At 43.4% G+C, this 26276-nt stretch overlaps 1 protein-coding gene across 2 annotated transcripts in view; it reads right to left on the reverse strand.

The window, feature by feature from the left end:
* The window catches only part of cntn5 (contactin 5), an 89219-nt gene that overhangs the window by 13361 nt on the left and 49582 nt on the right, over window positions 1-26276 (reverse strand). The window contains exons 6-15 of one of the 2 annotated variants that reach the window (XM_040186206.2): window positions 25862-25957; window positions 22051-22254; window positions 17505-17607; window positions 12972-13153; window positions 10014-10150; window positions 9726-9855; window positions 6516-6660; window positions 2363-2490; window positions 1789-1964; window positions 345-462 (exon numbers count right to left, since the gene is read on the reverse strand). In XM_040186206.2, coding sequence (XP_040042140.2) covers window positions 345-462; window positions 1789-1964; window positions 2363-2490; window positions 6516-6660; window positions 9726-9855; window positions 10014-10150; window positions 12972-13153; window positions 17505-17607; window positions 22051-22254; window positions 25862-25957 — 1419 coding nt within the window. Of the gene's footprint in view, window positions 1-344; window positions 466-1788; window positions 1965-2362; window positions 2491-6515; window positions 6661-9725; window positions 9856-10013; window positions 10151-12971; window positions 13154-17504; window positions 17608-22050; window positions 22255-25861; window positions 25958-26276 lie in introns of both variants that reach the window. The other variant, XM_040186188.2, reaches the window with a different exon arrangement.

Here is a 26276-nt window from a genome sequence, read left to right on the forward strand (position 1 = left end):
TATGAGCAGTGGCAGCGTGGACAATAACCGTTATACCACATTATCAGTAACAAGAGGAAACAGCCACAAAATCTCATCACTAAACATTCCAGCCAATCAGTTTCAAACCCGTTCTTGCAGCGAGACCGTCTGTCCAGCAAAACCCACAGCGGCCATAAAGAAAAGTGTCAGGACCGAAGGGTCAACAATCGTGTTTGCGCCACATGTTTCAACATAGAAACCAGTGGTGCTCATAACAAATTGGAGCCATAGATTCACAGATTCACATGAAGCGTTGATGTGAGGAGTCAACTGAGTACACAAGGGGCCGCGTGCTGGATGCTGAAAAAAAACACCAAGCTCACCTCGTACGAGGAGTTCGGCCGCAACGGAAACCATGTCAGCACTGGTCTGCGCCCGGCACCCGTACTTCCCGGCATGCTTCAACAAAATGCTCCTTATCATCAGATCCACTGCTGACGACTGCTGCAAATGGGAGCGAAAAGGACAAAGAGGAAAAGAGGGAAAAGTTTGGTATTCAGCAGGCCTAAATGCTCTTGACTTGATTCCTTTACATCTTGTAGCGGCTCATGTGGCTCGAGAGATTCCTGTTTAATCCAGGTGCTCGCTTGCTGCTACAATTCTTCAGCTGCCTGTATTTCCTCTCCCTGTTGAAATGAGAAAACGCCGAAGGCAAGTCTGGGAATAATTCAGGGTCCACAGGCAGCTGTTTAGCACACAACCTGATTAAAATTACAAACCATGCATCAGCCAGGAATCTGTTGTGCTTGTAACGAGTGTCACTGCAAATACTCTGTCTCCTGAGCACAGGTAGCAGTAGAGGACACATCAGGAAGGATGTGTCTGTTGATAAAGGAATGGTGGACTACCTACTCCCTGGCTTGGTCACTAATGATTTTATTCATGTATTATGGAAAGGAGGAATGGAACTAAATTCACCACTTACTCGACATTGACTTCTAAAAGGGGTTGTTCAGCTTAGTTCAACACATCATTGTTTGTGTGTACAAGTGGCATTTAGCATAACAATGTTACTGTGCAGTTAGTCTTTTTTTTCTCGGGGGAAGGTTAAAACGACGAGGCTAACAATGTCCCGGATATGTTTCAGGGAGGCAAAGGTTAAGTGAGTCCTTGTTGAGGTAGCTTTTGTTTTTTTTTCGCTGGGAGAATTTATATGACGTCTTTCTCAGAGGATCCCTGAACCTGCTCTAGACGATTAAACTCATACAGGTCGGGGGCATAATTTCACAAGGACAGCAATAAACATGAAATACCTAAACCCTTTGAACATATTCAAGTTTGTTTTTTTGTACACTTATTTTAAATGATTATTGCTTATTCAATAATCACTATTGTACTGCTTATCTTTAAGAGGGCTGCGGGGGGCTGGAGTCGATACCAGCTGGCATTGGGTACACGACAGACGGACATAGAGACCCAAACGTTTACTCTGCCATTCATACAACTGTGGGCAGTTACATGGACCCATGGTACCTATCCTGCATGTCTTGGGACTGTGGAGGAGGCCACAGTACCCCTGGAGAACAGTAAGGTGAAACAGAAAGGTGCTGGGCCGGTTTGAAGAGGCGGGAGCGCTAACCGCCCCACCATGTGCCGCCCTGCAAATCAACAACAGACTACCACTTTGACCTTAAATTAAACAGATTATAGATTGTTCAAATGGAGAAAAAAACCCCGAGATGGATGTAGATAAAGCTAGAATGACGGACGGACAGACAAACAGGACAGGACCATAAACAACATGACCAATATTTTATCTGCTCTTACTGTTTGGATGTATTCGAAGTGGCCGCCGTGCTGGTGAAAGTTGATGGGCTTCTGGTTGAAGAGCCACTGGAAGGCCACATCCAGCGACGTGTCGTGTGCGGCCTTGCAGCTCAGCACCACGCTCTCCCCCACAGTCACTTCCACTCTGCTCGGGCTGAGCTCCACGCGCATGGCCTCTGGAAGCACAAAGCTGCTACACTGTCACCTCAGGCTAACCAAAAGCGAGCGTCGAGCCGCTGCGTTCCACTTTGACGTCACTGCCGGAGCAATTGCGAGGATCCTGCACCCAAGCTTGGGCAAAAAAAACACTCACCTTAGTTTGGATAAAGACCCGCGCTGGGCTCTGATCTAGTGTACAGTGCATCTATAGGACCAAGGCCTTTACGCTTTGCCCTTGTAATACGATCCCTGAAAGCGAGAGCCCTTGGTTCACGGCTGGGAGAGCACAATAACTTCCCTGGCACACGAGCAGAAGGTATGGGGGGAGGGGCGGGATTGACATTGGGGACCGTTTACTGGTGGCAGGCTTGTGCTAATTTGGCAGAAAACAAAAGGCCCTCGAGGCATCACTTACCTTTTACCCACAGAACGGCAGTCATCTCTGCCGAGCCCAGCTGATTCTCTGCCCGGCACACGTAGCTCCCCTCATCTGCTCGGCTGGAGTTGACAATCCTCAGAGTGTTGTTCCGTAGCAACATAAACCTGCCAGACAGGACACGAAGATCGATACCAGCGTGATAAACAAATACACTTACGAAAAAGTTGCTCGGCAAGTTTTTTTTGGGGGCAAAAGGGCTGCGTGTGTTTTTCGGTTGCGTTGCCTTACAAGAATAGCAATAGTCGCGCGGGAGGAGATGAAACGAACTGCTCGGATGGTCTCAAAATAATCATCCGTTGGAGATTCATGTGGAAACACCTTAAAATAAAACAGTGCTGACAGCGAGCAACTCTTTGACAAGAGAAATGGAGGACAACAAGCGGCTGACGGTGCGTTGTCTGTGTGAGGACGGAGCTCACGGGACCGTAGGATGCGGAGTCAAACAAGTGTTTGTGATCGTTGCACAACCTTCGGCAAAAGGAAGGTGGACATGAAGCCCTGTCAGGAGCGATCAATCAATAATGTAAATGTGTTAATGAATGTGATTTGCAGATAGCACTAAGTAGCCCTATCTGGAACAGGATTACAACCCAGATGTTGTTGAAGATACCAAGTAAGGTAATGGGGACACGTTTTCCGTAGATCAAAAAATGTATTGATGTCGAGAACAAAGAAACAGTGTTGCGTCGGATTTTGATACAACGATGCACTTTATCTGATTTTGTGGCGCCAAAAGAGCATCTGAGTAATTGCCGTATAATTTAAATCCATTAAAGGACATTTCAGAACATAACCTGCAGAGAGGCCGCTACTCGACATGAACAAAATAGGTTCTTTGTTCCTCTGCATCAATATTTCCATTAATCTAAATAAGCGCTGATGGATCCACCCGACAAAACCTAAACATTAGAGAGTTCAATGGATGTAAAAAACTAAAGCTGTCGAACCGAGGCATGCACATCCCTGCACCGTCCTCCTGGGAAACACAGGCGTAATAGAGAGAGGAGGGGAAAAAGAACAACAACATCCCCACACCTGCATTTATAAGTAGCCCCTCATCCAGCTGAAGGACACGAGCGATACAGAATCAACATCTCACTCCGAGTCGTGAAAACCAGCTGGGGAATTGAGCACTCGACATGGGAGACAATAGAGTGTAACCACACCGGGGTGAGGCGCGTGAGCAGATGGCTGCAGAGGGGGAATCAGATGAAAGAATATCCCCGTGGTGGCTGGTGAAAAACCCTTTCATTCAAAATCCAAATATTTACATCACATTTCATTTCAGCGTTGGCTTACAGAGGCGGGGACGAATGCGAGTTCAAACTGAAGTGTGTATGGTGCATTGTCGATTTATAATCTTATTTGTGTTGTTTGGGTTTCACATGTGCAACATTAAGCTCTTTCATCAAAGGCGAGGGGATTGAAATCCACGGTGGCGTGACAAAATCGTGTCACACATAAGGCCATTCAGAGGCGTAAGACAATTCAGAGGCAGAGACATTTCTCAAATTAGGGTGGAAATTCCCAGCTGGCAAGGTCACTGAGGCAGAGAGGACACGGTGGGAGACATGCAAACACGTTTAACCTTCGCAAATGTACAGGAAACTTCTAGAACACTTTTTAATTATTGATGGGGTAGTCTGAGGTGAAGCCAAAAAGGCCGCTGCAAAATACTTGAAGACACAAGAAATCAGAAATTTCATTTTTTTTTCCCATAGACAAAATGTGTAATTACAGTAGGCAGTCTGAATCTGTGGGCTTCAACTGAGTCCGCCACATACTTTCAAACTAATGGGATTATTACTTTCTGTTTAAGAGACAAAAGCCCTGAACATTAGCGGAAATCCATGTTAATTACAAACCTTCATTAAGTCAGCGCAGCTGTCAATGCCAGATAAACGGGCCGCTGCTTCGTTTCCTCCTTCTGTTCCCCCTAGAACGTCTCTCTCCAGCCTTTAACCCCTTTCTTCACTACAGGTAACGGCAGAAAATCCTTTGCCGGAGTCACCCGGGCCAAGACCTGCAATTCCCCCCCTCCCCCACCCCCGGTTTATTTACGCTCGCTCAGATAAGAATCGCCCTCTCACAAGGTTGATATCCGGTCGGGCGGTCAAGCCTTAAACACCGTCTTCTCCGGATCGTTAACTCACCACACAGTCGGACCGGTAATCTGCATCAAACATGCCCGTGTTTTACAAAAGCAGCGCGTGTACTGCTAAGGAGTCAGAAAGTTACTGAATGATGGACTTCTTTGAGATTATAAAGAACATGGACATCACGCTGTATTATAGCTTCAGCACTCGCAGTGGATGATGAATTACTGTTGAGTGAGAATAAACTGCTTTTTCCAATATCGGGTGGTAACAATGTTGTGCCCTCTTAAGATATGGCTTTATCTAGTCCGATAAAAACAAGATCAAGGTTTTTCGGACAGGTATGAATCTCCCCCTGCAGCGTGCGCCAACAACCTACACACAAACACACACACCCTCACACAAAAATAGATTTGTGAGGGGTTTGACAAATACCTCAAAGGCTTTATCAGATCCAGACGAGCCGGGGTCATTAATCACCATTTTAGGGCAACGCATTCTCTAACTTCTCCCCATCCATCAGTTCTACTGAAGCCAGCTCTTTTATAGAAAAACAGACATCCAAAATTAGCCGAGGGTACCTTTTCCTTTTATTCTTTTCAAACACGTGCAGCGACCTCTGAAAGCGGCGTGTTAAACTCATTTGCCTCCGTTCACCTGTTGGGGGCTGTTTTGGAGGAGCAGCACACGGAGGATCTTATTATCAACCGGCTGCCCTTGCTGCGAGGCTGTCGAACAGACGCCTGAGTCTCGGCTGATAAACAAAGGTCCCGTTCCTCTCACACAAAACTGGAGATGCTCAGCGGTGACTGATAATCTCAGCGGCGACGCTCAGTTTGATTGATGGACCGTCGCCCCTGCTCAGCCCCGCTCAGCCCCCCCCGCCCGAGGTGCAACAGAGGGAAGTTGCTCATAAAAGATGATGCATCCAACTGCATGTGAAATTCAAAATGCAATTGTGCCGATCTAAATTGTCAGCATCCCCGAGAAGGAGGCGGGGTTGAGGAGGAGCCTCCAGAGCTTTGTCGGTACCTGAAGGTGTTTTGTTTTATTCTGGTAGTGCCACTTCATTTCAGTTTCAGTAATGAAACGGTGATGTGTTACAATGAGACGTGTGCGCAATTCCCAAAGAGGCCTGAGCCAGAATGGTGACACTTTAAGTAAAGCAATGTGATGTAAAAACACCATGAAGACGTTGTGGGGGGACAGACTTTTCATGACTTCATGCGTATTTTAAAGATTCTCTGATAATGAGCGAACTCTAAAGTGTGCGGATGAAAAGGTGAATAAGTGGGATCCTACTCATAACGAGGGTAGGGTACCAAAAAGCGGTTCCAAATTGGCAAAACGCTACGCAGATTTTGATGCTTCCTTTCGGCGCCTGAGCGGATTGAAATCCTTTTTTTTTACTCCACTCTGAGGATTCCGTCCAGGCAGCAGCTAGCAATAGCCTACTGTTTGCAAAGCGACAGTACGAAGCTAGTCATCTACCTTCTATTTATATTTATTTAAGTCAGTGTTTCCCCTCCGTTATTAAAGTCTGGAAGCTGTAATTGAGCTGCAGACACGTGACCTCATTTCCTCACGCGACTGACTGATTGTTTCATTCTTTTATTGAATTACAAGATATGAAATCACAATTTCCATCTGGACATTTTTAGAGAAAACTGTTTTAGAATACAAAATAATAAATAAGTAAAAGATGATCATAGCAGTAGTGTGTTTCTATGAACTTACTGCTGAATAGTAAGTGTGCTCTGCAGTTTGGTGTGATGAAGTGCGTAGACCCGGGTGCAAACAGCAAGCTTGAACACCCTGAACACCCGTCAGCTTTGAAAAAGCCGCTGCTTAAATGGACTATTTTCTGACTAACCAAAAACGTATCTTTTGCCACATGCCGGAAGTGAATTGGCTCATAGCTAACGCTAGTACAGCTTGGAAGCCGTGCATCGTCTCAGTCAAAGTGACATAAATAAATAAACACCAATGTCTGTTGGAGAGTGAAACGTGAAGCCTCTGGAGAGCTGCCGTACCTTCTGCTTTGCTGTATCCTTCGGTCTGCTCTCTTCCACGTTATCCGCGGTTTGGGCGACGCTCTGGGTTTGCACTCCAGCGACACGTCTTTTCCCAGCGTGGCAATGACCCGTACGGGATTGTGGAGAAAGACGGGAGCCGACGCTGTGCAAGACAGATGCATTGGCATTTCAATGTTCAAAAAATAATAATCATACAGAAAATGATGCAGTCATATCAACGATAAAACATACTGGTGTTCTGACATCTTGGGATTTCTTATTTGAAGATTTTCCAAGAATAAACCAAGAGTTCTTAAACTGTTTGAGATGAGGCGTCTCATTTTTAATGTGTAATCGATGATCTATCAAACTGCTGATAAAAAGGTAGAAGACCAGTAATCTTTCTCATCAAATGAATGAACCAAAATGAAAACAATTCTGCCTTGCTGGATATGTGATCAGCTGTCTTCACCATGAGCTACTTCCTGCTAAAAGGAAATGACACTATTGGGATCTTCACGTTTCTCCTCCAGCTTCAATTTGCTTGATTTAGTCTTTTTGCCCCTCTAGTGGTTTTGAAGCAGCTTTCCAATAATTGTGTGGTTGCTAAACTGTTAAGCATTCGTACACGTAACACAAGTCACACGTCTTCCACTGTGACATTTCAAAGTCATTATTTAAAAAATGCTGGAGGGTTTAGACTGACACATCATGACTCAAAGTGCTTGATCGGAATGCTAATTTGTTTCAAAGTATTAACTAGATTTTCTACGTGAAGTATAACAAAGCCTCTACGTGCTTTGATATGCCATACGGTGTCTCAATCGTGTGCTAATTCAGTATTCACAACGGTTCTGTAATAATACATAGTGTTGTTCCGCCAAATTACAAAATAATTGTCATGTCAATGACGACAAGCTTGGATGATTCACAGTGATTTTCTAAGAAATTAGTGTTAACCCATATTTAACCAAGCAGCCTGATTGAATAATAAATGTGTTTTTTAACCACCACGGCTTACTCCAGAGAATGAATTAGGCTTTAATGGTTTAAATAATGCTTTAGGCACCAAAGTAGACGTGCTACTGGTTTGCAGCTGTGTTGCACATCAAGGCCATCTAGAGGCTTCAAGGCTTTAGTCAGCCGCGATTATTCTAATCCTGAATGACGCTTCATAGGTGACATTATGCACAATGACAATTCAATCCCATCTGTGGCTACAGGCCGACCCCTGTCCCAGGAACACTGGTGTCTTTGAGGCTGAGTAGTTGCCCGAGTGGCAGAGCTCCCTCTAGACACGGAAAGCCGCGGAAAGCAGAGCAGTTGCTGTTTTAATCAAAATAAGAGCAGGCCTGCAGCCGGTGGCGGCCGTACCCTTATTGCTTCACCCGCCACCCTCCCAGAGGAGCTGGATCTGGGACAAGATCACGAGGGCGAGGGCGGCCGCTGCCCCCCGCGCAGCCTCAAGTGATCGCTCATCTGCAGGCTGTTATTAGCCGTGTAATCTGTCCTGATAGTGTTTGCTTGTGGACATGTGCACAGAGCACAGGTCACTGGGACGACATGGCTGGGGGGTGTAGTTATGAAAGCATTCATCACCAGCTTCCAAACATCATCATCGGGACGGTGACTCTAAGGAAGGCAAAGGGACTTCATCATCAGCTCACGGAAAGCACATTAAATACGTGACTCTCTGACTCTTCTAGACAACACGTAGCATTCACATCGACGAAAAACTCGATTTTGTAAATTTTAAACTGATGAGTGTGGGGACAGAAAAAACCTATTTCTTGGATCTTCCACAAAATACTTTGTACGTGTCAAATAAGATTTGAAAAATGTCACACATACCGCCTCGAAAAAGGGCATGTCACACGGACAGTAAATGAAATGGGTCCCTCTGGGTAACATGAAGGGGGAATGGATGTCAGCAGATGTATCCCATATAGGAGATGACAAGGAGAAAATAGTGCACAGAACAGTGGGCAGCCGTTCAGTAGGACTATTGTGAGATTGGTCCGGAGTGTCTGAAGAGCGCGGTTTCCTTTGCTTTCAGTGTTTCAACTCACAAAACAAAAGTCCCGCTTGAAAGTGTTACTTTGGTTCAGGTAGTCATGTAGTGATACTCCTCGCACATGGTGCACTATCCGCGGTGAAACGCGTCGAGCTGACCCTAGCAGAGTATTCACGGAGTAGCACTTCTACGCCATGCTCGCTGCTGAAGGTTTACTGAATGTGAGCACATTCTGTTATTCCATTTTAAAGAACAGTGTTGGTATTTCTTTTCTCGATTTAATCTTCAGTATCGATCGCCAAGTGATGTGGTGATTGACTTTCACGCTGTAATCTGGAGGATTTAGCTTCTGCCCTCATCCTTATGAACTGTTTTCACTGCTGCAGCAGTCCCACATCCCGGATAAATCCTCCTGTCTGCTTCCCTGGGAAATTACTTTTGGTTTTTCCAATAATTTGATAACTGATACGCTGCGAGCCCAGTTAGTGACGGAGTGGGCTCCACGTCAGCTTGGCGGAGGAGCGGAAGGGGGCGTGGCTTAGTGACCGTTGGTAAAACTGTCCGATTAATTTAGTTCCTTGAATCTGTACTCAAGTACAGTACTTGAACAGGCGTTTCTGCTTATTCTCCACCACTGCAAATAATCCTAATTGATTATCGACGACTATAGAGAACAATGGCTGACAGATGGAAGTCAAGCTGATGTGATGAGGACTGGGATGTACACTGTGCTTTGAAGACAACGCATACAGCGGAGATAACACTAATGGAGTCATTAAACTCCATCAAAGACACCATTGCCTTTCTCTTGGTGTTTGCTCCCCATTAGTATAAAGTCATCGCTTTTCATTCTCCGCTGATATAACAAAAGAACTGTTCCAGACTCTCCTCAGCTTGATCCAGGGCGGACACCTCATTGAATATAACCATGATGGCCCTTCTTTTATTCATGCCGTCCCCGGCCTAGGTTAAATCAGGAACCATTGATTGGCAATCAGAAAATCTAACTGTTCAGCGTTCCCCACTTGCATTTCAATCTCCCTTACCTATCATCCAGTACCTCATTCAAACGCCAATACTCAGTCTGCGATCGCAACCTCTGCAGAGCTTCAAGAAATATGCTCGCCTGAAAAGAATGGCTGAAAGTGGCATAAAGCTTCCTTTTGAATGCCATGTTTTGTCTAATTTAAATCATAAACCAAACATGCAGTTACCTAATATCTTGAGTTCGGCGTTCGAGTAGATGGCCCCGTATTTATTTCCTGCGACACACTGGTACATTCCTGAGTCCGCCTGCTGCACTCTGTGAATGATCAGCTCTCCGTTCACTATTTCAACTCGACCCTGGAGCAGAAAGAACGCATCAACAAACCTCTACATATAAACACGCTGTACATAATTAAGCATACATAAGGGATGTTTACTTTCGTCGGGATACATCACATGTTGCGTGGTGCAATTACCAAAAGGAGAGAGAGCACTGTGTAGTACAGAAAAGGTACCTGGGATGTCAAGGGCAACCCATTAAGAAGCCAGTGATAGGTGGGCCGGGGCCTCCCCATGGCCTTGCACTCCCACTGGAGCTTCTCCCCGCTATCCATCTGGGTGTCATTAATCATTCTGACCCACTGAGGGAGGGCTTGAAGAAAGAAGAAAAAAGAACAATCTAGAATAGGTCATTTATCCTTGAAACACACAACAGGCAAAGGTAAAGTAACCTGTGCATAGAGGAGAACATACACTTTCAACACACTATGTGCACAGTTGTTGTAATGTAGTTACGCCTTTCATGGTAGTATTTCAATGCATAGTGTTTATGCCTCCTCCTTTTGGTGCAGCTTTGTTGTACCGCAATCACACCGGAGCACTAAATCTGTGAGTCTCATATGCTCAGAAAACGTAGCACTTATTAATCCATTGATTCCAAACAGAAAAGGGAAAACTTTTCTTCCGTTTCAAAAACAATTGAATCTCTTTATTTGAACACACATTTTATTTATTGTCTCTTATTTTGAAATGCACCCCTATTTTTATTTAGTGAGTGGAAGAACATTATTTATATTTCCAGTCATACATATATCTCAGTTCTCTCTAAATGCTGTCAATTAGTTTTTTAATCATACTGAAGTCATTAAGATTCCTGTGTCGTTTATAGATTACATACAGATGTTGATACAACTCGATCCATCTATCACATAATATCTTGTTTTTCTGATCCTCTCTGGTGCTCGTCAGCTCTATAAAACTAAAAGACAATACAGAGGCTCATAGGCAGAAATCAAATAAAGGAGGGGAGAGGTTTATAATGGTGTCCAGTACTAAGACAACCGGTACCATGCAAGTACAGATGCATGGTCATCGGCCCGCCTTTAGCCTCTTCATAACCAGCTGTGTTCCCCCACCATTATAACCCCCCCACCCCTGAAAAGAATTAAGTTTCTTCCGCACCAGAGGACAGAGAGCACCACTCCTGGTGCTCTCTGATTACTATGAGATTACTATGATCCGTATACTTATTAAGACACTTGGAGAGACTGAAGTAGTATAAAGCACGAGTAGTGTGGGTGGAGTTGAGGTTGGACAGGTCAGTCAGATAAAAGGACTTTCACCTGTAGACCGCTCTCCATGTCCTGTGGGAGGGCAAGGCTCCATACACTTGTTCTTTTTTAACATAACTCACATTGGAACTAACGCCACATGCAGATATGTAACATGCGTTTTTTTAAGGCTAAACCACACTCTTTTCTTTGTTGCTTAAATTTTAAAGTGCTTTGTGGCGCAAGTAAACCTAAAATGAAATAAAAACCTGCATTTATTTTTTGAGATCAGGATTACAAATATACTGTTTTGGTCCAGACAAATCCTCATTGACAGCAGCAACACATTCAATAAATTGGATTCAATTTCTTTTGAATATCAACCGAAAATGCAGAGGACATTGTCCTCGATGGAGGACTTGCATTGTTCTTACATTCGGATCACATTCAGGTTTTTTTCCATTATTTTCAGGAACATTTCTTCTTTCTTTTCTACTGCACAACTTGCCCGTGTATAAGGCAGGATGGGGGACTTCCCTTCCTGGGAGCCCCTTAACCGTTTTCTGTCTGTAACCTCCTCGCTCGTGTTCCCAGTTATTTCCCAACTACACATGCTGCAAAGAATCTGTCACCAGTGAAGATCTGAGCACTCTACAGGCTGGATGCATTTTCTTTTCATCTGCTGGATCCTATTATTCATATGGATGTCAGTTTTCCAGTTCCTGCACATTTCGCTGTCAGCTTTATGATGGCTGAGGGATGTTAACTGAAGCCTTTTTTTATTTCACTCTAATGACACATTCCTCAATTGTTGTATAGCAATAAAGTTGGATGATTGAAATTTTCCAAAAATAAAACTATGAATATAAAAATAACATCTGCAGCCAAAACGTAATAACCTATTTGTGTAGACTACACACGACTTATGACAAAGACGTGGTATTATTTCAGGGTCAATGTGCTAAATGAGTACAAAGTTTCATTACGGAGTGTATTTCATGGGTGGTGTGCAGAAAAAGAAGGAAAACCCGTTATTGAGCCGCTACTCCTACAGTAACATGCCAAGCACGTCCTTTTCTCTTTTCTTTGCATACGGCGCCTTGGTAGAATACTACTATACTATTGTGTATGTGCTTTGATTGAATGATCACGGTCAGGAAGGTCTCCCTCACAATGCGAGTTCAAACTTCCAGCTGACCTGTGTAAATTACATTAAGCGTGAGGCTGCTACAAATTAGCTCTCTATTCTCCTTGTGATGTCAACAGAATGGAGGTTGCCACTTGCCAAGTGCAGGGCCTTGGGAATGTGTCCCACCAAGGCTGAGGCGGTCCATTATCTTGCTCCTGTGCACACGGCGCAGACAGAGAGGAATGGAGGACGCACCCGCTGGTAGGTAAGTCTATGATAATGGGTTGGTAATTCATACAAGTGGCCGGGAAACAAAAAGCTGTCATTTTAGAGAGGTCTGCACTGAAACTGATATCACCGAGAAACCCCTGTTTTGTGTTGATAAGCCTGAATTTAGTCAAATGAATTATGAATTATAGTGCGTACCTGCATTTGAACCGATTAACTGAAATATATGTTATGGAAGTGATAAAAACAATAAGAAACTCAGCATAGATATTCAACAGTCTGTTAAACAACAGAAAAGCAGTTGAGGTATTTTTTTTTAAGAAATCAGCTGATCCATTATTTGCTGTGGATGTATAATTTTGGACTGTTAAGGAAATGACAATACAGTAACTAAATCTTTTAATGGTGTGCAGGACGGCCAAAAACAGAAGAGGTAAAATGAGAGGGTATTTGTTGTTTGAGCGACAATGTTAACACCGATATTCCTGGCATGAAAGCCGGTTCTGATGTCTGACACCGAGTCAGAGGTGAACTAACGAGCAGTGAACCAGCATGCTGGGACTCACTGTAGACCTGCAGGTGTCCCTTGAAGGCAGTGCCTCCTCTTGGATTCTCCGCTTTGCATTCGTAGGTTCCCGAGTCCTCCAGTTGGATGTTGGGAATTTCCAGCACAGCCTGGGACTTCCGAAGTCTTGCTTTTTTGGGGATATTGCCATTGATCTTCCTCCATGTGATTGTTGGCACTGGACTGCGAGGAGAGAAGAGTGGGATTACAAACCCAACAGAACAATGTGACATAAGAACAAAAGGGCCGTTCATTGTAACGTTAATAATTGAAATTGCTATTTATTTTCATATAATTTCCCCTTGATACAAACAATAGAAATTAACCTAAATAGATTCTCTCTTTAGAAAATAGACAATTCAGCCCTTTTACAGTTTTGGGTGAACAATTAAAGCTTTAATTTGTTTCTAATCCTCCATTCATTAATTCCTTAATCAAGTTAAGTCTGCACATTACTATGGGTATTTCCACATTTCTTTTCTGAATACATGAGTAATTAAACAAATATCATCAATAATGACAAGAATTGTAATTTTTTAATTTGTTCAACGAGGTTTAAAAAGCTGTAACAAATATCGCCGATGAGGCTCAGACTGCGGAAGTCCTTGATTTGTGATTATGTTTTGACACACCACGATGAGTATGTAACGTTGCTTCTGCTCCATGAGCAATTCACTGCCCTGTTGACCACTCGTGACACTGTGACTGTACCCAGCACATGACAGCCGGGCTTCAGGGAGACAGACACAACATTCAACTCAGGCTATTAGCAGCCGAGATGTTTCATGATTAGCGTCCAAGCAATGTCATCTATCCCTATTCATTCTTGGCCTGCCCTATAGATCTGTGTTATGGACGACGTGTGTATGTAGAGAGAGAGGTCGTGCGCTCAGTATCAGTGGTGCTCTTGTATGACAACTAGATTTGACAGGTGTCTGAAAGATGGAAATGTGGCACCACACAAACCTCCGGTGAACCCATCAATCATTGAATCGGGATGAAAATGTTACATCCCTGAGCTTTTTTATCTGCTCTAAATTCACAAGGACATTGAAGTGCTCTCGGCTGCAATGGACTCAAATTAGTATTCTGAGCATGTTCTGCATTAAACAAAGCAATTCTTCATTTCATTTTTGGACACATTTTCTTTTGGTTCGGTTTCAACTTTTTTCCTGCTCCGTATTGTTGAATAGCTAACTCATTACCTTAACGGCATGCATTTAGGTTTCCTCACGTCATTGTGACTGTCGAGCGACACACTGAATAGTTGTCAGTGGTGTCAAACATACTGCACATAAATGTGGGCACAAAGTTCCATTGGTGAGTTTCTCGATCCAAAGTTTGAGAAACGAAGCATGGAAATCACTGAATACCAGACGTGGGATGATGTATGACATTCATAGAGTCATAATTATTTCTATTTATCATACCTAAAAACTCATGAGGGGTGAGAAAGATGACAAACAAATACAGGTGTTTGAAATGGAGGTTTCCATAGCAACACCAGATACCAGAGAGAAAACAAACTGCTTAACTTCCTGTTTTTTTCCCCCAAAATGATATGATTGCAAAATGTGTATGAGCAAAGTAGCACAGGCTTTGGTTGCTCGGGGCAACATCTGGTGCCTACGGTAAAATCAAATATCTGTGGCCTAACGCGGGTCCATTTGTTAGGACGTGGCATTTTTATATCAACGCCCCTGTGGTGTATGCAAACCACATGTGCCATCGACAGATTGAATCAGTACTCATGCATACGGCATGGGGTTGTTTTGAAGCGCTTCCTCATATGTTATCGATGAAGGGTTTTGCGAGAGACCTTTGCTCCAAATAAGCTCCCAACCGGCCGTAGAACAGAACAAATCCATCGGGGCCCTCCAGGCCATTGGATTCAATCCCTCCAGGCCCCGATGGATTTGTGCCTTTTGGGCCTGTCGTTGTGGGGTTTCTGTCCACAGGACTCACTAAGTTTAGAAACTCGAACCTGTGGCCGTCAGCGACTTCGCTACCTGACTGCAGCCATTGACTCCTAAAACCCTGAAGCCGATGTGCTACACACACACACACCGGTGTTCATGTAGCTGTTTGCAATTTAAGACAAGCCCATAGGCAGGCTCTTCATTAGCAATCCACACAATCACTGTGCCCTCATTTTGTTCTATAATAAAGGTGAAAAATGAAATCTAACAGCAAAATACAAAGGGGAACTGATCATTACAATCTGGATGTTATTCCAGCATTTAGCTCAGCTTTCAATGTTTTAGAGCCTACTTTTAATGGGAAATCTAAAGTCACATTTCACCTGTATTATGTGAGTAAAAACCTTAACATTGTACTCGGGGTATGAAATGTGTTGTTGTTAAGAGACACTTAACAACAACACATTTCTGCTGACAATGTGGTCCAGCATTATTTAAAGAGGAACGGAACTGCACGGTTTTAAGAGTTTGATTCCCTCTGGGGTCACTAAAGCTAAAAGTATATCCACTCCTCAAAGGCAATTTGGATGAAAGCCTCCACCACATATTGTATTTTAAGTGGAAATGAGTGGGAGAATGTGTAACCCATCAAATTGACAAGGCCTTTGAACCACCTACTCCAACATCCCTTGAAATGAAGGCAGCTAAAAGCAGTGCAGTTTCTCGTACTTTTTGTGAAGCCGAGGTTTTAAATTGAATTAGTTTTGTTTGAAAATCTAAAGGTAGTGTATCATCATCATCTGTCAAAATGCATGTTCTGTTTTTAAGTCCTTTAAGATGTTATGATTCGAATGTATATGACTATTATTTCAACCTTTCAATCCTTATTATTGATCAAGTAAGTCCCCTGGTTTACTTTGTCTAGGGTTCTTCTCTGTTATTGTTGTTGTTGCTGTTCCACCTGTAAAGGTACTGTCTTGTCCATGAATAAACAAAATCTTTCATGGCAATTATCCTGATAATCCTCTATACAAATAATTTTGTAATACAATACAAAATTATATACAATAATTTGGCTTGACAACAACTGTTTTGCATCAGCAGACCATAAAAATATCAAACCAACATGCATGTGAGAACACCACACAATAATTAAATGAATGAAAGCATAGAATGAAGCTCCTGTTTCAGCCAAAGTTGTACGTGTATTAATGTATGTTCTCATGTATATGACCTGAGAAGCATAGTGATGCTCTATGAAAGAAAACAAACAGAAAATGTCACAAAGCCAAACTATTACACTTACTACTACACTTATTCATCGGGATTTTCTCTTTGCCCTCGACTCCGGCCTACACAGCAGTGTCACAGGTAAATATGACAACAGACAATCACATCAAGGAGCTCTGGCATTCACACACAGAGAGCTGTGCTGCCCCGTCCCGGCTAGCGGGGCCTTCATCAATATTGAACAACAGGAGAACAAAAGCCATTTCAACTTCAGTTTCTGTGCTCTATACAGACTGGCTTTTCTTAATAGGGGGTATTGATAAATCATTCATCTCCACAGTATGTAAAAGGGTAAGTCAAGACTATTACTGTCTGACGGAAAGCCATCGTACACACAAAAGGTTTCACTGACGGAAGCGCAGAGAGACGACTGTTCTACAGGCACCAACAAAAAAAACAGGAGTGAGATCAGAATGCAGTGTCTATGTATTGGGGGAAGGATTTAGCATAATGTGGATAATTGATTGAAATGAAGGAAAGCAATTAGGAGGTCCTCAGTCATCAGCAGATCAGAGACTGTTTGCACTGATGATACGAGCCAGCAATGAATGACTATAAACAAAATTGGGGGGTGATAAAAGATTCCTTGCAAAACTAAACACCATGCTCAAAAATATATAGACAGACACACACACACACACATGTGTGTGTATATATATATATATATAGATCTATATATCTATAGATATATAGATCTATATCTATATATATATATATATATATCTATAGATATATAGATCTATATATATATAGTATATATAGACATACATACACACAATGTTGATACTTGACATTGTCCTATATATCCATCTTTCCATGCAGTGGTTTGGTAAAGCCTTCAATGCTAACTTTAGTAACTGTGGTAATTGGTTTGGATTGAAGTCTCTAAGGACAAAAGTGCTTTTTCCCTCCTGGCAAACAACTATCGCCAATTTCATCTTCCCATAGACATAACCTTGACTTCCGACATTCATAACAGAGCCCGAAAGCACCCAGGAAACACAGATACATTTGGTCACTCAATTATGAGAGTACATGGGTCCCTTGGGCGGAATTCTCTATCACCCCCCCATACCCACCCCCGCCTGCTGCACTAACATGCCATCTAACAGCAGCGCTGCGGTGGTGCACTTCTCTACACTCACTTAACATCCCGCCTGAAGACAATATACGCCTGGTCCCCTTTCAGGTAATGGAATTCAAAAAAGGGGGGAAGGCACAAGGGGGTGTTATCAGAGGGGCATTATACTTCTCATGGTGATTAAGATGATGTTGCAGTAATAAACAACTGCCCATATTTGTGCAATATGTCCTCGTTTACTTACTTCCCCAGAGCGAAGCACTCCAGCCTGACAGCGACTCCTCTGGCCGCCAGAACAGATGTCGCAAAATGCACTTCAATTTTGGGCTCATATTCACCCATGATGCCTGGAAAAGGGTTAGGAAAGAGGAATCACAGACATTAAAACCCAAGCAGATGGAAGTGTTACTGACCCCCTGTCCCTCCCTCTTTCTCCCCCCCATCATCATCTAAATCTTTTCCTGCAGTGAGCTACACAAAGACTGGGCGTAGGGATTCGCTCCGCTATCGGTTTTATGAAAAGACACAATTGAAGAAATGGAGAAAAAAAAAAACTACATTTCTTGAGGATTCCCTGATGCAAAAGGCCTCACAAAGGATACACAGGTGTGCTGAATAATGCAGTGGGCCAATGCGGGACTGCACATTATGCACACCATCTGGCACATCCACCTTTATTTTACACACGGTTTATTAATACGGCTAGTGATACTGATGTAGCCTGAATAATCCAGTTTAGCACACAGTACATTACATTTCAAAATGTTTGTTATGTAATCAAAGTCAGTTTAAAAATGTGAGCAAAATTCTGCAAAGGCAGCATATTGCCACCGATGCACAATGACACATGTGTGCATCGAGCAAGTCCACCAGGCACGGTGGAAAAAACCCTACGAGGCCGCAGCTTCACAGCAAGTAAACCATTAAGATGATGCGCAAACACAGACTCTCCAGCGACAACAGGCTGAGGTGGTGCATTGTCTCCAGGAATTAGTGAGCCACTCAACAAACGCCGCGCAAAGGACACAAGCGATAATGTGTTATCAGTTTTGCTAAGTGCCGCCGAGCCTTAACACCTGGGCTCAAAGTCGAGAGCCAGACAACGCGCTTTCTTTTGTCCTCCCTCCGTACGTCTAGGCGGCCGTTTGCACACCGCGAGGTGTCAGATGGAACTGAGCAAAGGAGCATTGAAGAACACATTCATCCGGGATGTAATTACTATTAGCGGTGTTATTAAATGGTTTGACGACTTGAATATTGCATGAGCGTTACACTCTTTACAGGACAATGTTGAATGTAAACAATTGCTAAAACAAACACCAAAACACAGCGGAACACATCCACTGCTTCTCCACGTGATCGGCATGACAAATGGCCGGCATGACATTTGCGAAACCATAATTACACCTCCTACCTGTACCTGACACTTTTATGTGGGAAAATGAATGCAGCAGAGAGGAATTGTTGCCCACTATGTATGGTAAAAGAGTTTTATGATATTTGTTCCAGAACTTTTCAATTTCAATCTCATTCTCAACATTTATAGCTCCAAAGCAGCCCTTCACATAAAATGAATTTGCAATATTTCATCGACTCAATCCACAGTATAGAATATCATATTCAGCGGCTGGACCTGATGGAATTGGAAGAAAAACTGTCTCAGTGTGCTAAAACATTAACAGCCCTCATTTGAAGTGTAGCTTTATATTTTATGCTCTGGGTTTATTATTAATCACATAAAAATTGCATTTTTCTGTTGTGCTTTGTTCCTCTGCAAACTCATTTAAAGCAAAATAGCTGACCTGAAATCTACTGGGATCCAAGTTAATAGCAGAGAAAAAGTAGATTTATTTGCTCTCCGATCCAGTAATACACAGGTGTTTTCTCTTTTTGAAACTTAGTTAATAGAACACATACACAGCTTTTAGTAGGTATTATTAAAAGTGTTAACCTGTAAAATATATATAAAAAATCTAATCCAATTCCCTAATGCAATAGTAACAACTCCCTCTTGGGCCGGCTTATTCCTGGAAAACTAGTCCGCCTAATTGTGATTGCATTGTGTCGCCCCCACTGCTGAGCTCATTGAGCAAGTTACCCTGCAGGCATCGATCCTCCGTCTGCTCTGCAATAGCAATGTGGCCGTGCTTTATACAAGGAACATGATTGAGAAAACACACAATGTTCTAATAAAGCAGTCACACTCTGATAATGTGACGCTAAACATTGATTCATGTTGATCCCATTTTTCAAAACCCTTTTCTATTAACGTAAAAGGTAAAAGTAGGGAAACTGTCCGGCTTACGTCTTAAATAAAAATAAATAGAAAGAATATTTACATCCATTGTGACAAATGGAGAATCCACATGGTGCTGTAAATAAATCATATTGAATGAACTGTCAATCAGCTAAATGACACCTTTCATTAGAATACATAGAGCAGTAGCGACCTGTCAATCACACGGTAGCCACGCCCTAATGCGTATTTTATGGTCTATTGCAGCGATTCCCAAAGTGTGGGCCGCGAAGGTACTGCAGGTGGGCCGCGAGAGGTAATTTACAATAAATAAATGAAGTTTTTTAATTTTCAATTTTTAAGTTGATGAATTAGTTGATGAAGCACAAACAATTTAAACGGACAGATTAATAAAACATTAAGGCTCTCGCTCGAAACGGCTGCTCTTGTCCGCCTGTCGTTGTTCAACAAACAAATAACAAATAAGTTATTCTAAAAGCAGCCGAAGATTTAAGGCGTGGATGGCGAGGGGGGCGGCGGTAGCGGACGCACCTCGCAGCATCGATCGGACCCTGAAAGCACCGTCTCCACCTTACTGTCAGAAAGAACAACAGCGAGCGCGTAGAAAACTCCTTCGAGCGCGAGCAGAGATTCTCCTCGCGAGCAACGAAGTTCACGTTTTGCGAGCGAGCAAATACCTCACGGAGACGGACTTTTGCTCGCGGATGTTTGATTTCGGTTAAATTCTTGTCATTTAATCATTATGTTTTGATCAGAGTTGTAATTAAAGGTTTGGGTGGGCTGCGAAAGATTTTCAGATTTCAAACTCTTGAGTTTGGGAACCGCTGGTCAATTGGATTCTTAAGGGCACAACAGTTCACTAAATGAACAACTTTGGACCACAAATTCATGTATTGTCAGAAACAGGAATTGTTTTACTAAAATCTGGGATTCAAACTACCTTTCACAAAAGTGAACAACATGCAGGATCTAAACCCTCTGAGGCTGGTGATCCTTTAATCAAAAGAACATTACTTTAACTTGGATACAAAAGGCAAAATATGTCTTTTTTAAATTACATTTCAATTTCATTTGACTGTAAAAGTCCTTCTATTAATAAAAATACACTCCACGTGTGTTGTGGCTCAGACCTGTTTAAAAGTAAACCAATAAATCAAAAGGTGAGTGTTTCCTGAGATGAATTGGGTACCTGTATTAAAGCGGCGCATTGGGGCAGAGTGTAGCACTCAGCACCGCTGTGCTCTGCTCAAGGTGGATTGTGAATGGACGATCAATGGCTTCCAGCAGGCTGTAACGGAGCCCAGATGCTTGTTTTGATTAAGAGACTCGGTGTCGGCGCTGACAGTGGTGAGCAACACACTCACGGATCTAGATTGAACCGTCCACTGTGGAATAATCTCTCACTTATACCGAGGCAGATTGCAGCGTCTCATCGGTCCGACTCCAACGCACGCCGCAGGGGGAAATTCGGAGGTGTCTGACGCAAGTTGTGCCAGTGCAATTTTAAAGCATTTCAGGACCCAAATTCACAATACTGGCGCCCGCTGAACATCATGTGATTTACAGGGCGAGAGATGCCAATGCATTCCTTGGCACAATGGACCTACAGCTGCAGGGATTTGATTTGTACGCGCCGTGTTGCCTGTGAAAGGGTTGTTCTCCGGGATGGACAATATGGACGCTCCCCTTCCATCACAGATGAAGCAGAGGGAAAACAACCTTTACCCAAGCACAAGCCCCATTAGAGCACTGACAGCAGACTGACCGCGTGCCCCTCTGACTGTATTTTGCATCTCAGTTTAATGAGACACAAACCAATTTAGCATGGTTATGTGCTAAGTATTATGTGTGTCCCCGAGGGCCATCCTCATACAAGTTATGCAAATACAGAGCAGGGATGTTGCTGAAAGGGATGTGATTCTTAAGAGGCAGACTCGTGTCGCAACATTTGGAACAAATCTGGTTTCCGCTGCAGAGAGGGGCCTTTCACGGCCTCACCCGAGGTGCCTTCTCAGCGGCTCTTTGAAAAGCTCGACAATGGCGGCCACCCGGGTGAAGTGATGGGACGTCTCTCTGTGCGGCCGGGCGCCAAGAAAAAAAGAGCGTGTAGGTGAAATGTACACCTGAATCTGGCAAACAGCTCCGCGGCATGACTCCCGAGGGGCTAGTATAAAGGAGCCGAATCCCATTCACAGCAAGCGCCATTGATTCAGTTAATTTTATGCCGGAAAATGATTTCCCTTACGGCCAGTTTTAACGACGCACATTGTGAGCGAAGAAGGCTCCCAACACTAATGTTAAGGCATTGCTCACTATCTGTTTACAGAGTGTGTACGGACTTCCTGGCGCCCTCCGCCAACCCGAGGCTCAGGGGAAAGCAAAAAAACAAAACAAAGAGTTGGATTTCAAATGAACAGAGGAAAATGTTCTGTGTGGTTTACGCTCTGTAGTCCATTCGATTGCTCTGTCTAGAGGACTCATACAAATCATGGCCAATCGTGTGCGAGAGGTGCGACGAATCCGAGGGGCTCACCGTCGGTTTTGAGTGTCAGCGGGGTCGGAGGGCTCAGGACCCTCGCATTCGTCACCGTGTTCTTCACCAGGCAGATGTAGCTTCCCACGTCGGAGGGCTGCACCTTGGAGATGTACAGGTTTCCTGTGTCCTGGGAGATGAAGCGACGACTGTCCTCGGCCACGAATGAGGGGAACTCATTAAACACCCAGCTGTAGATGATCTCTGTAGAGGCCCGTCGCACAGAAAATGAGGATTAGAAAAGAGCAAAAGCTATCTTTGGGTTCGCCGTGGCTTTGTGTCGGTCCTCCACGCAATCCCGGGCATTACAAAGCAAAGTAGTAGAGTATTATATCTCAAGAGACAAGAAAGACTTGTTTGTACACTAAAAATAACCCCAGACTGTATCACTTTTTCACACCTTCCAGTCTTATTGGAAGCAATCAAAAGTCCTAAATGTCAACATTCTCAGAGCAATAGTTGGTGAAATATAATTTTCCTGCTACTTTGCTATTGTGATGGGACGCTGATTGATCAACGGCATTCTGTGATCTTCTGTCAATAACAGAAAATAATTTGTACACAAATCAAATAATTTGTAAACCAATAAAATCAGTTTTAAATCAATCCTCCTCCTTGCTGGGGTTCACTTGACAATAACGACCGGCTTGCAGTACATCCGTTACTAACTCCGTTAATGACAGTGTGCGCAGTGTTTTTTGTAACGCCACTGTGGAGTAGAGTTCAAGGTTTGTGGCTAATCATGAAAATAATCACTGAAACACCCCAAATGAACGCGTGGTCTCACTGCGTCCAGCAGGTTGACTATTGCTGAGCTCTGAACTATAGTTTGACTCAGTTACATTCTAGCAGAATGCCGGATGTACGACTTCATGTGAGGAATAACAAACTCAGTCAGTTATTAGGCCGCGATAATTTTACCGTTGATAATGCCACCACTGTTAATCACAGCTGAAAACTAATGTACAATAATCCAACGAACTAATGAGGTTGGGAGTTGTACAATAACAAAGGATCAGGTGCTCGTCAGCCTTAAAAGACTGCTAGTGTGTATGAAGTGTAGAAAAAAAACGACAAAGGCCCCTTAAGGTGAGAGAATAATTACACGGGGCCTTAAAGAGGCGGTTATTAGCAGCAGGGTTATTTCACTTAATTAGTGATACAATCAGAAAGGTAAAAGAGGCAAATGATAGGCTGTGTGTGTAACTATTATATATCTGACCCCAAAAGATAAGAAAGGGCTTTTCTGACTTCAGCGCTAATAATCCTTGACAGATTAGTCGTCAATCGTTTATATTTTATTCATGAATGTGTGATGGTGTGGAATATCAACTCCTGATCTCCGGTAGACTTGGCAGCACAGCTGTGCTTCTGTATTTAGTATTCTTCACCGTGCATGCCGATACACAAATTGGTCAAAAACTGAAGAATTCACAAAGAATTTGCAGCTGCTGAGCAGGAAATATTTTGGCACTTTGTCTTCAACAGTCGGCAAAGCGACCCTGACAACACGGATGGATGTGTGGATGGAGTAAAACAGTACACAGATATACACCATAAAAAACATCAAGGAACATCATACTCAAGGAAAATCTATTGAGTATTACCCAACTATACAACTCCTTGATTGTGCATCCCTAATCGTTTCTCCTTCAGACGATCAATGTCCTCATTTTAAATAATTAACATCTGCTGTTTCCAATATGCGCACATCAGAAAGTCAATTCTCCGTGTGTGTGCATGAGGCCAGAAAACGGACCCAAAAGAAGACAATATCAAATGTCAACAGATGAATTTGCAATGTGGCCATCGTTTGTTTACTGCCGAGAGGGCTCCATGGCAACGAGACACACAGCCGTCGGCTACGACGCGAACCAACCGTACTTCATAAAGTGGAGAAGGACAAAAGGTTCCAACAAAGCAAAAACAATACTTACCAAAGACAAATAAAAGCTGGTCACAGGCGCTCAGAGCCATGAAATGGAAAACAATTAACATTTCACATCTCGGCGATTCCAAATTATTTTCACTCATGAGACCTATCTGAGTTAACCGCCATTGTAATGCCTTTGAATCCTCCCACAACCAATTTAACCAGAACATTGTTTAACACTGCCTATGCAATGTGAATTTCAAGCGTGACTCGGCCCGCCTCAGCGAGGCGTTCATCAGACGGGCAAATTTTAGGGTCGTGGCATTTTTTAAATCATTCCTGCTGTCGGAGATCATTTTTCATTTCATGTCAGCACTGCTGAACAAATACATTACAATCTCACCTGTATTGTGAATCCCAGCATTCTCTGTAATCATTAAAAAAAATAAGCATCGCAGTAACATCTCTCCAGCCTGTGGAGGCGGGCCGGCCATTGCGCAGTATACTGTCTTTGTGTGATGAGTGTGGTCTGGTTATCACAAGGCCCCTGTTTGTACTGATCAACAGAGACAGAATGAGGATTTCCTCCTACAGTTTTAGTTGAGGGTTGATTCCAGCTTGAAAATAACCAACAACATCAATCACGTTGCGTTAGCGTGGACTTTGTATCCCCAAGTGGTTTCCACATTAAATACATTTCTATTTCAGTGGAGAGAAGCAGCACTCCTTACAAAACCTTTGATAGAGTCACAATGTGACGACATGGCAGTAATATCTAATGTACTTCAGCTCTTGGGTGGGATTTAGGTTTCTATGTATCGTTTTGAAGATATGATTTTTCTGATCTTGTGCCATTGGAAAACCTCCTCACAATGAATTTAAGCATTTAACATGGTATAATTTAAGTGTTTCACCTCGCCAAGCGTTTGACTTTAGATTCTTTGTTTTGACAGTAACCGATGTCATTGTTTCCAACTGCACTTTCACTATTTGAAGGACTTTATATATGACATATTCTGTATTGATCTAGTCAGTCAATCGAATAGAAGCAATGTAACACCGTATTTCATCGGGACTGAAACCTCGGTCCATTCTCACAGCGTACAGCAGCATGGCTGTAACCAACCCTAAACGACAGAAAATCTCCTTTTCCATTACACTGATCCCACTCCACCACTCTGTAGTGTTTAAATTCTAATTTTATGTCAATTACTCCTTCAACCTCCTCGCCAACCAATTTTGGTTGGTGAGGACGAATAAAAGCATGCACGTTCTGGAGAACTCTAAAGATGAGAATCATCTGCCCTCCTCTTACCTCTGTCAATCATTGGGCGCCGTTAATCATAAATGATCTGTTGGGGTTTTCTTTTATCAGCCATCATCATCTATCACTGACTCTCTGGCTGCTATCGTGTCATTCAAAACGGCATCCAGACACAGGAGCTGAAGAGCACTTAGCAAACGTTCCCACGGGCGCAGTGCAGCGGTGCGGCGGAGCAGATGCAAACAAAGCGCGGGTGATTCATGGCCCGCATGAGCTTACATTAGAGGACGACTGCGGAGAGGGGTAGACGAGATGTGCCATTAAAGAGCGCTGCTTGTGCTGTGTTTACGGGGAATAATTGTGTGTGTAACATTTCTCCTCACTTCTAATGATTGAGCAAATTTGATCTGTGAGAATCTGCGCTGTGGCTCTGTTGCCGCCATAAGTTACCGCCTACTGGATGGAGATCAGGACGAACGCTGAGCAGCAAAATACAAAGCAATAAATGAATAAATAATAAAAGCAATCATTCGTACTGGCACAATAATACCATCACTTGTTGTCATAGGATTCGTGATGAATAGCGAGGGCTTTATTGACAACCCCAGAGTGCAGTGGAGAGGAGACAATATCCGGCTTCCCCTCCGGCTTTGACTGAAGGTCTACTTTCTTACCTGGGGAATGAGGCGGAGGGGTACACATGAGCACCACGCCTTGGCCTTCACGCACAGAAACACCGCCTCTCGTCTTCCCGCTGAACGCGCCGAGATCTGGAACGGCACAAAGCGACGCACACTTCTCAGCAACACAGTCAGTACGGTAATGACACGCGTCGGAGGCAGTGGGGGACATCACACACGTGGGTCGTGTATGTAAATAGACTGTGTATTTACATGTATGTGGGCGGGCCCCCCTCCCCCCATAATCACTGAGATGTCACTCACAAATCAGTTATTTTCGAGGCCGATCACTGTTGAATTGTGGGTCTCCGGCATCAAACTGCCCATCCACCACCACCAGTTCCAAACCTCTAAATCCACAAAATACCGTATTCTGCATCTGCATATCATGTAATATTGTCCAATGATA

This window comes from Gasterosteus aculeatus, chromosome 1 (assembly GCF_964276395.1).
Source record: "Gasterosteus aculeatus chromosome 1, fGasAcu3.hap1.1, whole genome shotgun sequence".
Taxonomy (NCBI): domain Eukaryota; kingdom Metazoa; phylum Chordata; class Actinopteri; order Perciformes; family Gasterosteidae; genus Gasterosteus; species Gasterosteus aculeatus.